The sequence below is a fragment of the Fulmarus glacialis genome, unplaced genomic scaffold (genome assembly GCF_000690835.1).
Source record: "Fulmarus glacialis isolate BGI_N327 unplaced genomic scaffold, ASM69083v1 scaffold35881, whole genome shotgun sequence".
In the NCBI taxonomy this organism is placed as follows: domain Eukaryota; kingdom Metazoa; phylum Chordata; class Aves; order Procellariiformes; family Procellariidae; genus Fulmarus; species Fulmarus glacialis.
The window spans coordinates 1,628-17,995 of record NW_009194088.1 but is presented as its reverse complement, the minus strand read 5'-3'; the positions used below and the strand labels follow the sequence as shown (position 1 = coordinate 17,995).

General features: G+C 39.7%; 1 protein-coding gene across 1 annotated transcript; it reads right to left on the bottom strand.

Moving 5' to 3' along the window:
* Positions 1-2,706: 2,706 nt before the first annotated feature.
* Positions 2,707-15,765, bottom strand: LOC104083981 (mannosyl-oligosaccharide 1,2-alpha-mannosidase IB-like; the record flags this gene model as incomplete). Its single annotated transcript, XM_009587661.1, has 3 exons — positions 2,707-3,342; positions 7,562-7,677; positions 15,593-15,765. Coding segments are annotated over 3 exons (422 nt in total), but the record flags the coding sequence as incomplete, so codon positions are not given.
* Between the last annotated feature and the right edge of the window lie 603 nt (positions 15,766-16,368).

The window sequence follows — 16,368 nt, the reverse complement described above, 5'->3', positions numbered from 1 at the left end:
TTCTGTTCTTTATTTCATCCTGTAAGAGGAGAGGGTATTGCAGAAATTGCTAATATGGGACAGCTACCTAAAGAAAACGAGGATTGTTTTGTTAGAGAATACAGTGCAAGACTCAGAAACAACTAGGACTAAAAAAGTCATTTTGTGCTTAAATTTACACTCTATCTTCATGAAAGTATGTAAGACAGCAGCAACAGAATGAAAATGGCAATATTCTACTGTACCTTATGTACCCAGAGGGAAAACAGTCTGAACTTTGGGTTGCACATAACGCCATTCCGCAGATCAGAATCTACTTCTCTGTGAAGGACTCGGAACGAGGGCACATCACTTCAGTCAGAAGTTTCAATATCCGTGGTGCTTGGTTATTATGCACCCACCTTGCTCAGAACCCATTACCTCCAAACTCAGCTTGCTCTAGGAAATCTCAGGATGGAGAGATTCATGAATGACACAGCAATTAGTCCATAAAATGCATTATTTTTGATAGACTATGCACATCAGTAGCTTCTGGAGGAAAAGGATAGTTTGTATTTTAAAGAGTGATAGAGTAGAAACTGACAGCCGTTGGGGTAACTGGAAAATGAGAAACAAGTGTCCTTTATTTGGTACCTGCTGCTTGTCTACACAAAGAAGAAATAGCAGTACTGTACATCTGCTTTGAGAAAAATACCATCCCATAACATGAAATGGCTTAGGTCCTCAATTCAAGCATTCCTGTGGCAGTGAGTTAACCCATTGGGATTGATGGAGGAATTAATCTGAAGGGTCGCTTTTTAATTCACAAGAGGGGGGTGGAAGAGCAGCAAACAATGATAAGAAGTTTGCCATTTCTGGGACTCTAGAATTCTGTCCTTGACCTTCCTCTGAACAGACTGGCAGCCATTCTACATCTGCATTTATCAGGAGGTGTATGGGGATGGGTGTATGGGGTGGAAAGTGCCTTTTTCTTTTTTCTTTCTTTTTTTTTTTTTTAAACAGAAGAGTTTGCTTTTCCTCTTTCTCCTTTGTACCCAGAGAGATTTAGGACAACAAGGCAATCAAGTGCAGTTTTAAACCAATAACAGTTCTCATGGGATGGAAAAAACTCCATTTGAAAACACAACATATCTGAACTTTGGAAAATGTCTAGCTCTTCAGTAAGTCACTGAATACTAATTAGAAAAATAAATTAATGTGGGACCAGTAAGAAGAGTCCATTTATTAAGCTACTTCTAATTTTAAATAAACAATTACTTGAATCAATATTATTTACTATATCAATTACTTTATCAGTTCTCAAATTATTTTTAAGATACTGCTGCAAATTATAGTAACTAAATAACTGGTATTAAGGTAAAAACATTGAGATTGAAGTTTTTTCCAAGATCTATGTCTTCCTCCTCTTAAACTAAAGTAACTGTCTGGAAAAAACCAACTGATAGCATTTTTTCCTAGATCATGTGATGATTTCTGTGTCTAAGTCAGTGTCAAAGACGAGTGAAGAAAAATTTTATGGGGGAAATTTTACTATAATGTACAGTCAGATATATTATAATATGATAGAGGGAAAAGCTTTTATATATAAAACTTCATATATAAACATTTTTTGAGAGGGAGAAATAGCACTCACTCCCTTTAGATCTGGTGCTCTACTGCTGTAGCTCACTGAAGAGTTCTTCCACTCACTGTAGTATGAAAACACAATGAAGATTTTTTAAAGACTCAACCTGTGCACTCATTAGGAGGGAAAGGAGCACCTCACAGCTCTTTTTCAGCAAAGGGGCCAGTCACCATGGCAAAAGGATTTGAGAGCTATAAAGCTAAAAAGAATAATTTGAGTTGTAAGGATTCTAAACAACGGTAAAAAAAAAGAGATTGAGATATACTTGAAAAGACAAAACTTCTTTTAGCCAATAAGTGAAGACTGAAGCAGACTCCATTTAAGTAATACTGTCCAGCACAGCCTAGGTGTACTTGGAAAAAAACCCATGCAGGTAACAGCATCTTATTTCTCATAAACTAGTGGAAGAAGAGACTCTTCAGTTTCTTTTTCCACTCATAGGTAAGAGATGTTATGTTATTTCCAAAGAAGATCATGTTGGCTTTGTACTGGAGCACTGAGAAGAAAAGGAGTTTTGTAAACTAAATCAAAGGCAGTTTTTGGACTTCTGTCATACACATACCTGCAAAGAAGGTTCCATGAATAGTATCCAAAGAATGAAATTTAACTTTCAGGAAAAATCCTGATTGTGTGGAAAAATATAAAGCAACAAACTCCTGCTGCTTAGCTCAAGGAGAGCATTTTTAAGTGCCATATACTGTATCCTGTTATATAAATCATGAGACACTGTTTTTCTCAGGTTGTCATCTCTGTTTATTTAGCTAAAAGAACCAGGACTAATGAGAGAATGTTTTTTTCCATGTGACGGGATTTGTGAGGAAGGAAAACTTAGGCTCCTTCCTACCCCTGCGATATGCTCCAGACTCTATGACTGTAGCTTGCCAAATGAACTAAGCCCACGTTGCTGACAGTGAACTACAAACCAAATGCTTAATAATTGTTTTTTTGGATGTAAGCATGCAACACAGATCTTTCAGCATTATTTTGAAAAGGGAAAATGAGGAAGCAATAGTTTTTATAGTTTAGAGTTTAGTTTTAACAGCTTAGAGGCCCTGAGAATGGCTGCCAGTCTGGACAAACAGATGCTACTTAGAAAATTCAGACAGGTACAGAAAAAAATTCAAATCCTGATGCTGCTGGTGCAGTGATGTTGCTTTTTGTTGTTGCTTTGTTCATGCCATCATCAAACACAAAAAAATAAAAATAAAATCTAGGTATTTGGAACCCACGCGCTCTGAAGAGGTGACTGGTGTGTTGTTCCTTGCAACAGCCAACAGCAGCAATGGCAAGTTCCTCTCCCTGGACGGGAAAGCCTCTTCTTCCTTATGCTGCTGCATTAAACAGTAGATTCCATGTCTTGCTAGGGTTCAAAGTGTGCGAAGTCTCTGTCCTGCAAATACCACACTAACGTGTTTTGGTCATGTATAAAACAGAACTTTTAACTTATCTATATGTTGAAGAGCTTCGTTTCTCACGCCAGTACTTGCTTGACTCAGAGGTCTAGTTTTATGAAGTGTCTGTCTCCTCTCCTGCTTACAGTCTCAAGTGGTCCATGTAAACAAAACAGAGCTGAAAACAGTCTCTCTTCCTCTTCACGGAGCTGTTTTTATCGATATGCAGGATTTCCTGACAGTGTGGTGTTGGCTAAATGTAAAACAGGCAGAGGATGAGCTTCTGTGTTAAAAACCCAGTTGTCTAATGGTAGAAGGTCATCATTGGAGAAAAGCAGATACAAATACCTAGATATCAAGACAGAGAGGAAAAATGGTGGGTATTAAAGCAGAGCAACAGACAGGCAGGGGCAACACAGCAGCTTCAGGCCCCACCAGTCAGCAGCTAAAGCTATAAACAAGTTACTTGCTTTCAATCTTTGTATAGCACCCACACAACCTTCCCTGTTACAATGATCTGAAGAGTTATTTTTATCACGATCAAGCCCTTCAATGAAAAGTTGTTATAAAGACAGCATTTTAATCTTTCCAAGTAACTTTTGTTTTTCAAGACTCCTTTCAAAGACTTGCAATGTAAAACAAACATCAAGAAACCAAGCACAAGGATTTGGGGACAGGGGAGCAGAGAAGTATATAGGACGCGAGGAAATGGCCTCAAGTTGCGCCAAGGGAGGTTTAGACTGGACATTAGGAAAAACTTCTTTACTGAAAGAGTGATCAGGCCTTGGACCAGGCTGCCCAGGGAAGTGGTAGAGTCACCATCCCTGGAAGTATTTAAAAGACATGTAGATGAGGCGCTTAGGGACATGGTTTAGTGGGCATGGTCGTGTTGGGTTAACGGTTGGACTCGATGATCTTAGAGGTCTTTTCCAACCTTAATGATTCTATGATTCTATGATTCTAAGTTGGCAAGAAATTCTTCTTAATGAAGTAAACCCACTTGGAAATGACTAATCCTCTTTAATCCAAATCAAAGATTTCGAGGAAGCACAAGAGAAGCCACTAAGCCATGCCAGATATCTGACTTATCATCACCGTGCTGGAAGCTGGTTCAGCTTCTGGTGGGAGCAAATGGGCCAATATATTGTGCAGAGGGGATTCATAAATGTTGCACATTATAAAGCGATGCAGAGCAAGTGAAGTGTATAACAAAATTAAGATTTCTGGACATACGTGAATAAGAGTATTTCTCAGTTCTTTTTTCTTAACACACACTTTTGAATGTGGCTGTGCTATACTTTGTAGGAGATAATGGTGGCAGGGATTCTTTGTCAAGGCTTCCAAACTCAATTGCTAAAACTCAGAAGGCATTTGCCTTGTTCCAGAAAACCTGACTGTCCAAGTGCAAGCATAACATCACGAGTGTACAGGACCTCTCAGCTCCTGCTACAGCTTGCTTTCCTGACATCCAGAAAATGACAGGTCTTGCAGCACATGACAAGGAAGGGGTGTCGTTCTCGTTAGTGGGCTCTGTCACATCCAGAATGTGCACACACATTGTTCTGCCTTCGCACTGCTGAGGCTGCTGTTACTTCGCTCGCTCTCAATCAGACGCTGGTAGTGTCTACTATCTACAGTCATGTGTCACTGCCTGATCATTCTCCCATTGCCTTTATTCGCCAGATGTATCCACAGCACAACCCAGTCAGCAAAGCTCTACTTTTTCTTCCCTTCCTCACCAATTAACTATTTACAGATAAAAATTTCTTGCTGAGATGATTCAGTTTTGTCCCACACGTCTAGTCTCTTTTCTACATTTTTCATTTGTCTTGAAAGCATCATGCCTTTCTTTTTCTCCTTGCTTCTACCTTGCTTTCTCCCTCTGCAGCTCTCCAAACTCTTTTTCACCACAGCAGCAATGTTTCATCTTACTCAAATTCACCTTCTTCATTTGATTCACACTTTTCTTCTGAATAACTTAAGCAACCTATTTCTATGTCTTGCTCCTTCCCACTAAACAGCTACCTTCTTGCCACTCAGACTGCCCAAACTCTCATAATTTGCCAGGGTATCTTTGACGAGCCAAAGTATCTGAGCAGCAACAATGCATGTTTGGCAGAGGTATAAATTTTGAATTCGAGGGGAATGAAGATGCAGAAGTTATCATCAACAGCAAAAAAGATCACAGCAGGCATTCCGTAACACACATTTTATGCCCCTCTTCTGAGGGACATCTTTATTTTCCTCATGGCATCACACCCAATACTTCTGTCTTTATTTTCATAGCCATTTGAGCTATCCTGACCTTATGTTCTCTATTTTATCTCAAGGTGTTATACCAGTTTCTGGTTTGGCTATGCCAATTGCATCAACATCAAACAACTAATATCCAGCTCTCCAATAAAAGGTTTTGTCCCACAAGCGGGAAATGATCCAAACCAAAAGCCAATAAAAATTTCCGAGTACCTTCCTAGAACTGTCTTCTTTTGCAATGCTTGCACTATAGTACTGTATAGTGCTTGCACTATAGCACATCCAGTTACTGAGTGATGCATCAGTGAATTTTCAGATCTCCTTGTGATTATTTAAGATGCAGACAGGATTCTGGCGATATTTCAAAGGTCAGCCCTGTCACCACAGAAGTCCCTTAGGAGCAGATTTCATTCTCTGATTCGGCTTTTATAGGCAGATCAATCATATAAGATCAGCTCCTGGGGAGGTATTGCTTCTCTGACTGGACCTGTTTGAAACTGCTGCCTCTCTCTTTGGGAATATAGCTTTTAGTCTCCGGAAAATGAACTTGAAGGAGTAAGTGAAATAAAATTAATGAAGACAACAGAGGAGGTACCAGTAGCTGACTTTCTTTTTATAATGATAACATGGAGAAACAAAGTATTGTTACTATGTAGAGGAATTTGGTAAGGAGCCAGCAGAAAGATAGAATAGCCAGACTCTCCCCTTACACATGATGAACTCAGAGCCTGTTATTGCCAGTGAAACATGTTGCAGTGCCTGAAGTAGGCACCAGTGCTGCCTCTCAGGACCTGCTTTCTCCCTGCTGCATTTTGAACTCCCAATACACAAAATTAATCTTCACATACATCAGCTACAGCTAAAACCTGAAAATTTTATATTGCTGATACTGTAAAGTCTGCTGCTGTACAGAAACCCTGTTTATTCTGCAAAGCCTGCATGCCATGCCAGTCTGCCAAATGGTCACAACCGTTTTTTCGTCATATCACTGGGTTGTAAAAACAGAAAGGACACCTTAATGAATCTTCGTTGCTGACAGGTTTCTGCAACAACATATGCATCATCCGTTCCATCACATGTTGGCAGAAAGTGGTATGGATATGTAAGCAGAGGCAACAACTACATCTCCTAATAGCAGCTCTGGCCTCATTTACACTGCCAGCAGTGGCTTCTGTCTATGGATTTAACCAACTAAAACATTCTCCGAACTGTTACGCAGGAGGAAAAAAAAAAAAGGTAGGGAATATAGCCAACTCGGAGACTTTTATTCCAAAAGTAGACAATTCACAAGATTTCAGGGAGGTAACCAATACAGGAATCTTGGTAGATTTCAATGCCAGAACTATATTACCAAATTGGCTGATGTAACTTGAGTATCAAGAAAATTGTCACACATTAGAAGACACTGCTTCATAGGCCAAACCCGAGAGTGATCACAACCATGTGACAAAAGAGTGCTCTTGATAGCTGGTTTGTGTCAATGATGATGGAGATGAGTAGCCATGACACGCTAGCTCAGTTTTAAAAATGGATCTCTTAATAAAATTCCCATAACATATTCCTATCTTTATACTAGTTTTTCTTACTGTATGTATCATCTCCGTAAGTTAGAGGTTACAGCATATTCTAGTATAGCATTTTTTGTTATTAATTAAAAAGAAACATGGTGGAAGACCAACGATTTTGAACATTTTACCTTGAACCAAATATGCAACAGAGTGCATTAGCTTCTGCAGGGTGGACTACAGGTGTCCTACTGATTTGACTGAACTGAAAATATTTAAGCATGTAAGAGATTATAAAATATGCCTGATATTCTTGCTTACATCAAAAAGCATTCTAGAAAAATATGTTGTGGGATAAATACAGAAAAATCATCCAAGGGCACAAAGGGCTTTTGTTCCATGCATTTACTGCCTTCCAGTGACACACATAGGAGAAACAGGTTCTACAATATCAGAGCATGGCACATACTTGTGTAAGACATGTCAAGTCAGTGTATCTAAAAAAAAAATGTCTTTTGCAACGGGAATTTTTTAAAAGCAGATAACCTCTCCTCTGCTGTGATGCCAGAAATCAAATAGAAGTCTTAGGAACTAAAGCTCTCTCAGCATAAGCTTCCTCATATGGGAAATTCCGCTTGTATTTTCTTCTGGTAAAATGGGCTGATCTGGGACCCTAAAGCCGAGTAAAAAAGAAAGCCCAAACCATAAACCACCCTGACAAGACAAGAGATTATTTCTTGGGCCACCACATTCTTCTAGAATTTAGATGCTAGCTTTTACAGGAATATGCAAGAGTGAAGAGAACTTACTTCAAAGTTTCAGCAAGGAAAAAGCTCTGCTGTACGTCGTCATATGTAGGAGATGAGGAATAGACATCCTTGACACCAGAAAAGCCACCACTGACTCGACAATACTTGTCAATTGCCTGCAAAGAGGAAGGGAAAAGAAAAGGAGAATTTAATTGTAGAGCAAAATTTGGAAACATTAAAGGATCAGGCTTGATCAACAAAGGAGGTATCTCTTTCTGTGCTGCATTATTCTGCTGTGAATCTCCTTGTCAGAGGATGCTGTGGATGTTAACAGTTTACACTGCCCAAAAAAAAAAAAAAAGGGACTGGATACATACAGAAGTAAAATCCCTCCAGGGCTACTAACAACATCACATTTGGCAAACTGCTAGATGCTAAGAAAGTATTTTGGGGAAGAATACTTTCTTTCCTGGGCATTTACTGTTGACTGATATTGATGATGGACATGGACTCAGCAGACTTTTGCTTTGAGCTGGTATGGCTCCTCATAGGTAACACTGAGTAGAACATCCATCAGTCAATCAATGCAACACATGCTATGAGGTGCATAGGAAGATGACAAACGTCCCTGAATTTTGCAGCTGGAAGAGTTTGAAGAATTATAGGAACTCTGTGACTAGTAGCTAGTCATAGGGACTTACTGAAAGTAGGAATAAAATACTGTACTCATCTTTAGGGACTGTTGATTTCATCTTATAAACTCTTCTAGCTGCTGCTTTCTCCCCACATTTCCATCTCCTACATGTGCTCTTCTCTGTTTCCCCTTTATACAGTTGAAACTCAAGTCAGCTTGTGTGCTGGACTGCAGAAGAGCTCTTTATCTTTAAAGCATGAAGTTTAAATCCATAAACATTCCATGCAGAAAGGGGCCAATGGATCCGTGATTCACAAATCACCCAGCTAGTCAGCTCCAACACAGTACTGCAAAAAGCACAATGGAAGAGGAGGAGACTGGAAAGAACGCGTTAGTAGCTCAGAGCACCTTTCGCCTAGGCTTTCATTATTCCACTCACATGCACGACCTAACAGCATACAAGGATATCAGCCATTAAAACCGGCCCCAAAGAAACGACTCTGAAATGATTCACAGGTTATTTGTACTTCCCCGCTGCTTTGGCAGTGCTTCCTCAGCAGACACCAACTCTTTTAACAGATTCATGCAGGGACAGAAAAGGCACAGTGATGAAGGAAAATGTTTGGCTCAGGATGTCTCTCATTACCAACTACTGAACGTAGCTACCTGTAGTTCAGTAATCTATGATTCAGCCCGTTAGCCTGCATGAAGTTTCTCTCCACATGGTGCTTTAGGCCCAGATTTTCGTTACTTCTGATTTTTGCTAGTTACACTCAACAGAAGCTGAGGGGAGTCAAGGCAGGGGAGCAAATAAGTTCTGAATGATGTCCCTTTTTATGCAGAGAAAACAAATTAAATCAAAATTAACTCTTCAAGGTCCTTACTATAGCCAATACTGGGAAACAAAGGAGAATTTTCCACTGGACACATGCATGAAAAATGCTGGCAGATGCCATCACTGAAATCGGGAGGAAAAGTGAAAAGGCAAATGAGCAAGGTACCTAGGACAGTAAGTCACAGCACATCAGGTACTACAGCTAACCTCCTCCTAGTACACACTCTTACCCTGTGGAAATGTGAGGTTGTTTGTGGACCAAAGAATAATCCAGACTGTACAAAGTTCTTTCAAATTTCTGAAGACCAAGATTTTTAAAGAAGCAAGAGGAGAGACTGGCAAAAGGATGTTACTGGAACGGCTGTGGCTCTAGAGCCTGAGCTTATGCCAAGAAAGGTACAGTCTGTCTTGGCAAAATCTAATTCTCGCTGTACTTCCTTATCTCAAGTGGAGCTTTCTCCAAGTTCGGATGGAAATGCTCCCTTTTTTGTTGGGACTTGAGCCTAAAAGGGGAAAGTGTCTGGATGAATTCTTTTCAGATCTGGTTACTAGTGCATGCTAGGGCTACACTGAGACTATTCACATGTTGGGATTTGGGTTGACCAGGTTTTCTCTACAATCTGGAGATAAAGGTTTATGTGACACATCTAGCCCAAGAGCATCACACGCATGACAGTCTCTTTGTCTGCATGCTCTTGCACACCACAAATGATGCTACCTATCACATGGCAGCCAAACAACAAAAAAAAAAGAAAAGAAAAAAATTAATTGCTTGGCCGACTTCTGAAGAAATAATGCATACGCTGTTTATGGAACCATTTGCACGTTCCTCCCCACAAGTCCTACAGCCGCTAGGCAGGTGTTATATGAATAAACAAGAGCCAAAGCACTTGTGCTTTCTAGGCAGGAAATGAAGTGCCTCCTCTTGCCACTATCCCCTTTTTCATAATACTGCAGAACACGGCCTTGTCTCTGCTCTGGAGCGTGGCAAGATAGGGGGGGAAGCTCCAATGGTTACAATCCTGCCAGAATTTCTAACATGTAGAGTCTGACCTTGCAGGTGTTCCTCTGGTCAACAATTCAGCAATCCTGACACAGCTCGGACAGGAGAAACTTGCTAGTGATTGTGGCAAAATGAAAAGAAGGAACAAACGGTACCACTGTTAGGACACTGTCTCCTTCCTCCTCAAGAATTAAATCCCCAAGTCAGCATAAGAGACAAAACTCATTTATTCTGGAGACTGTAGATAATAGATAGCACTGAGATCCTGCTCTGTGCTGTAGAGGTCTCATGCTTGGATAACGAAGTGCAACACTGGTGAAGCTAGCAGGCCTAGAAGTCTGAAGAAAGAAAATGTGTGACTGATATTGATTTTTTTTTTCCTTACAATTACCAAGTAGTCTTGTATATTCAGAAATTTCTCGCTGGGGAGACAGACTCTGGCTAGACTGGAGTTCAGGATAGGCAGAGGATTTATCCTAGTTGATCAGAGATCTAGACATTGCAGGTAGTAATGAACTGTAGCGGAAAAATTCCTCTGAAAGACTGCTATACAACTATTCATCCAAATAGGTATAAACAAATTGTCCTTGATTCAGAGGTGTACAGAACTTCAGGACGCTGTCTGAAAAGTTTGGTGCTGTAGACAAGCTCCTTAAAAGGCACTTGAAATTTGCAGTGTTCTGCCTTCACACGGATCTCAGAGTACTTGCTGTAAAGCCATCTGATTTGCCACCTGGATGGATACTCTTTCACTTAAGAGCTGACAACCAGTTTCCTTGATAAAATGATGCTAAATTTTTTGCACCCTAGAATACAGGGAGGTCCTAGATGACTGGAAGGGTATCAACATAATGCTACTATTATGAGGCATTGGCAGGCTGAATAATTTTAAGATGGCATACCTGATGTTAGTCCCAAACAATTACGGAAACACATGTAAAAAATATAGAATAATAAGAGGATAATTGACACCAATCAGCATGGGTTTATAGAAAACTATCGTGGTCACAAGCTTGATTTCATTCCTGGAGGTCTACAAGTTGGCAAATAAAGGTAACTGCAGAGGTGCAATAAACTTAAAAGTTTCTAAAGCAATTGACATGGTACCATAAGACTTTATGATAAGACAAAGCAGCACTATACCATATCAATATCACTATCTTAATTTAAAACTGACTGACAATGCTCTAAAAACGAGCTGGCAATGTAAAATCATCAACAAATAGAGGTGCTTCTCACAGAAATCTGCAAGAAGCGGTCTGAAGTTTTATCAATCACTGCTGCTGACAAAAATGACATAGGTAAATAACAGCAGTCAGTGTAATCTGGCAGTAACTGGGGTCTAAACTAAATGAGTTTCATATAACCAGGCACATAATCCTAAATCTAGACATGAAGGCTGTGTAACTGCAGAACCAGATTAGCCTGGAAAGTAGAGACACTTAAAAGAATACAGTGGCCACATGAGACAAGCCAGTATGAGCTCCTGCTAGGATGTTGTGGCAGGTGCACACACAGGGACAGTAAACAGGGGCAGGGATATAATTTTACTTTTGCACAGGGCTGTGCATAAAGACAAAATTGGAATATGCAATTCTAGAATTCACTTTTAAAGAAGGATGATGAACTGATGTGGGTGCAGACATTTGGAGAAAATGCTTTACAGTGGGAGACAATACAATTTGTTTAGCATCTTAAGTAGACTCAGTAGTAAGCTTATTACAATATATGAAAACTCTTTGGAAAGAAAACATGGGGTAATAAAAGACATTTTAATACGGTATAGGAAGTCATAGAAAAATCCAGTGATTGTCAGCTGAAACTAGACAAATTCAAATGGGAAATAAAGTATGTATTTTTAACAGGATAAGTAATTAAATAATGGAACAAACTACCAAAAGAAGTGGATTTTCCAGTTCCCCTTATTCAAATCAAGAGTAGAACAGAAGAATATGTAATAGTGTACTCCTTCCAAATACACGTGTCTTGGCTCAAAAATGATGTAAAGTGAAATTTCAGAGCCTGTGACATACAGGGAGGTCAGAGTTGATCCAAGTTCTTTGGAACTAAAATTGGAGGTGCCTCTAGATCAGACCCCAGCTCCCTCAGTTCCTCTGAGGGTGTTTTTGTGGTTGCATGTGTGACTCTTCTTGACTATGCCAACAACATGCTCATAAAAACTGTGCCAGTTTCTTCACCAGCTTTCTCCCCAAAGCACCTCTCTGTGGTACTCACAGCTTCCAACCCATGAACTGTGAACCCATGTTTCTTTCACCTCCAACCTATGCCTGGCTCTTTTCTGTCTACTTTGCTTCACTAAGTAGAGAACTATAGGTCTTTCCACTCCATCCTACTGTCAATCCTCAGTTTGCCTGAAGTTAGCCTGAACTTGAGGTCTTGTATATCATTTTCACTGTAAGTAGAAACTCTGAACAAACTCTGCAGCCTCCGTGGTGCAATCCTACTTAAGTCAGATACGGAAGTCCCCAAGAAATAGTTGAACCTTTCTTTTACACAGCTTAGATTTGTAATTGGCTTTACATGCCTATTGTGAAGTGGTGGCTCTTATTGCTTCAAATAATTAGCCTAAAAAGGATTTTAGTAATTTTCTGTATTTACCCTGAATATTTTGCATGCTTATTTCTGTAATACTTCAGCCAACCCCCCAGCATAACATCATCCAATTTGGCTGGCCCGATACAATTGAGATGGATGTTGTCTCTAGTGCTAAGTGCAGTATTAGAGTGAATTAGCCTTTTTTTATTAAGAAAGAGATAGAAGCCCTGTCCCAGGGATTTATGATCACTGAGGGAATCTAAGATTCAACTTCATGGTTTTTCCTCACAGACACTGGATTTGGAGAGATGTGACAAAACAGGCCTTGGTCAAAGCACACCACCTGCACTAAAATGCCCAAGTTTTGTCCAAAAATCTAGACAATAAAGTCAAAAAGAAGCTGCCAATGGTGAAATAGATAAAGAAAGTACAGTATAAAGTTCTGCATACACACACAATCCAGCCTTCTGTGCAAATTCCCATTGATAAAAGCCAGAGAGAGATCTGGGCTGGCAGTGCTAAAGAAACTTAAGTAATGCAGAATACTTAAAAGCCAGGTCGTTCTGCAATGTATCCTGGATCACCTCTGAAGAGTTCTTAAAATGACAGAAGCAGACCTCTAACATATCGGTGAACTAACCCAAATCCATTTGGGTACAGATGTATTCATCCGTTCAAAGAAGCAAACAAGGGAGACCACCAAGAACTCAGTCATCAAACACCAGGTTACACCAGGTTTAATGTAGAAAAGTAAGACCATTTAGAACTCAGAAACAAAACTCAGAACTCAGAAACAAAAAGCTTCCCAAGCTTCTGTGTTAGTATGATGGTGGGGGAAAGAAAATCTGTAATTGTGGGAGGGAGGGGTATGCAAAACCATTTACGAAGAGTTCAAAAGTATTTTACGGCTATGTTGGATAAAGAAACTCTTTACTGAGGAAGCAAGCAAAAAAAGGCACTCTGTAAGAACAGAGGCAGTTAAGCACATGGGCTGCTTGATTTACACAATTTCGATCCAGGTTGACAGAAGGATAAAATAAAATCCTACCCTGCACACAGAGAAAATTGGAGGCAGGGAAGGAGGAAGGGCGGGTTTGGTTTGAAAGCATTAATGGGGACCAAGATATGAAGGCAAATGGAGAAAACGGAACAAAATGCACTTCAAAGACATGCTTTGCAGTGTGCTTAAGAGACTGATCCCGGCCTGAAAAATTTACGTTAGTAAATTCTTTAACCTAGTACAGAGGACCCAATCTCAGCTTGGATCATCCAGCCATAGCTTCCGACAGGAGCTGGTGTTAGATCAGTAAGCATTTGTAGTACACACACTGGCAAAGAGCAGGTTACTAAATCTGTTTCTTTTAGAAACATACATAGTTTGGGCAGGAGGCATGATGATGTGACTCAATGTTTGATGTTTTGGAAAGAGCGGCAATGCATTCTGGAATACAAGTGTGACAAATGTGGAACCTGTCTCCAGAATAACATAATGTTGGTTATAACAAAACAGTCTACAAGGCAAAACCTAACCAAGACTAAGACATAATTTTAAAATACTTGGACTCATCTATGTGATTGTAACTGCACTGAGGGAAGAATAGGGATGAGCTCAGCTAAATATTCTGAACCTGCCTTAACCATCTTCCACTTGATGAACAGATTCACGCTTCTCAAGAGATCTCTTGTTCCAAGTACTTTTTCTGGGTCTGTTGCCTCTGGAGCAAAACTGGTTTTCACCTGCAGAATAAAGTTTCTCCAAGCTCTTGGTTCGTCTCTTCCTTTGCTCTTCCTTTATCTCCTTTGGCTGTACTCAAAATATTTCATTGGTGTCTTGTTATCTTTAATGTTTATTTTCATTTCTGAAACTGGCTTTGAGCTGTGTTTCCAAAGACTGCTGGAGCTGTAGAAGGGAAGTGGAGGAGCTACAGTAATCCAATGCCCACTCAGATCTTTAAGATGACCAGAAACTGCTTGCCAGCAAATGAGTTTTGCACGACCCCAGTACAGACCAGCAGGTGGAAGCAGTGAGAAACATGAGACCAGAAAAGACTCACAAGTTCAGTCCTAGGAAGCATTTAAAAGAAGTAGTCTTTTGGGGATTACAAATAAATTTTACAATTAGAATATTATATTGTCATGTGAAGATGAAGCCTAGTTATTCATACAGCCCATAATCTATGACTATCAGACAAAGGAGTTATCCATCTGTGTACAAAGGATGAATGACGGAAGACCATGAGCACAGATCTGCATTGAGAGTCTTACAATGAATTTGCGCTTCTGTAGACCAGTACAAGCATTTCCAATGAGAAAGACTCAGAAGCATTTTCACACTTGGGAATTTGATTAAAACATAAAACAACTAGATTTAAACCCAGGAAAGCAGCTATACAAAAAAAGCAAAAATCTCTAAAATACCTTAGCAACAATTTTTAAGTTCTGCCTTATGTGCCATTACTTATTCACTTCCCTTTCTGGTCTACTTGTTAGTGATGTAAATTTTTGTTATAACTGAGTAAATCTAAACCGACTGGCAAATTTTCTTCCTTCCAATCAGATAACTAAGAAAAGAAAGAGCCATGATACCAACCCATATATACATATGTACATGCTATCTAGCCTACAAACCATCTGAGAACAGTTGTCCTACCACTTGTGTTTTAATAGCTGACCAAGAAGGAACCGTAAGAATAGCTTTGTCTTTTAATCTAAACTGAGTGCTAACACATGCTTAACTAAGTTATTTATAATAAGCTTTCATTTCCCAGGTTAAATTACCTCTCTTGGGGGCTGTGGACTACTGATAACAGTAGGAGAGTAGCAGCCATGACCAGTGGATTCTATTTCCATGCCTAAAACCCATCAACTGTATAATGCTGAACACGTTTCTCATCTGTGCGTCTGATTCAGCAAAACGGGAATAACTGTGTGCACCCCTATATGTACCCCAGGAACTCGTGAAAATCAATTACCATTTGAAGTGTTTCAATACCATGAGATTAAAGTGGCTACGAAAGGAAAATACATAGAATTTATTTACTGACAGATAATTAACACATTTACCTGCGTTGCCTCCCAGCCCCACTGCCTGTACTTGGGATCATGGGTGAATCTCCACATATACCAGTAGGTCTCAATCACCTCTGGTCTTAGGATGTAATACTTCTCATTCTGCCGCACTGCCACCGCCTCGACGCCACCATCAAATTTGAATGCTTCTGGACCCAGCTTTAATGCTGCAGAGGAAAGGAAAGAAAAAAAAAAAAAAAGAAAAAATTTATTCCTTACCAATCTGTGCAGGAAGGGTGGCTAGGAGGCTGCTATATCCCAAGCACGTGAAAAAAGCAGAAACTAGCTTGCCTTTAAGCAGTCTCATAAATATTTCCTATTGTTGAGGCCTATAATTTTTCTTATGAATAATTTATCCAATTCCTGTGAGAAAACTACCTATCTTGACAGGAGTACAGTAATCCTCTTGAAAACTAATGAAATGCTAAGAATATAAACAGATTAACACATTCAATTATAGGATAAAATTAAAGTGACCGACATCAGTTCTTTACAAGCAAAAGAAAACCAAAAAAGGGTCAACAGAGGTTTTGATGTCTTTTGATCCCACCCAGCACAGCGGGAAAAGATCTTCGAACAAAACCAGGTACCACCATCTCAAATAACCTGCATCTTTATCCAAACTCTCTTGGTTTAGGGAAGTGCTGTCAGGCCACTGTAACTGATGTGCTTCATAATGTGATCCTCAAATAAAGGGTTTACAACTAGGCAATGAAAACTTAGCCACACCTGAAAATAAATCTCTGAACTAAGAGATTTACTATTTCAGC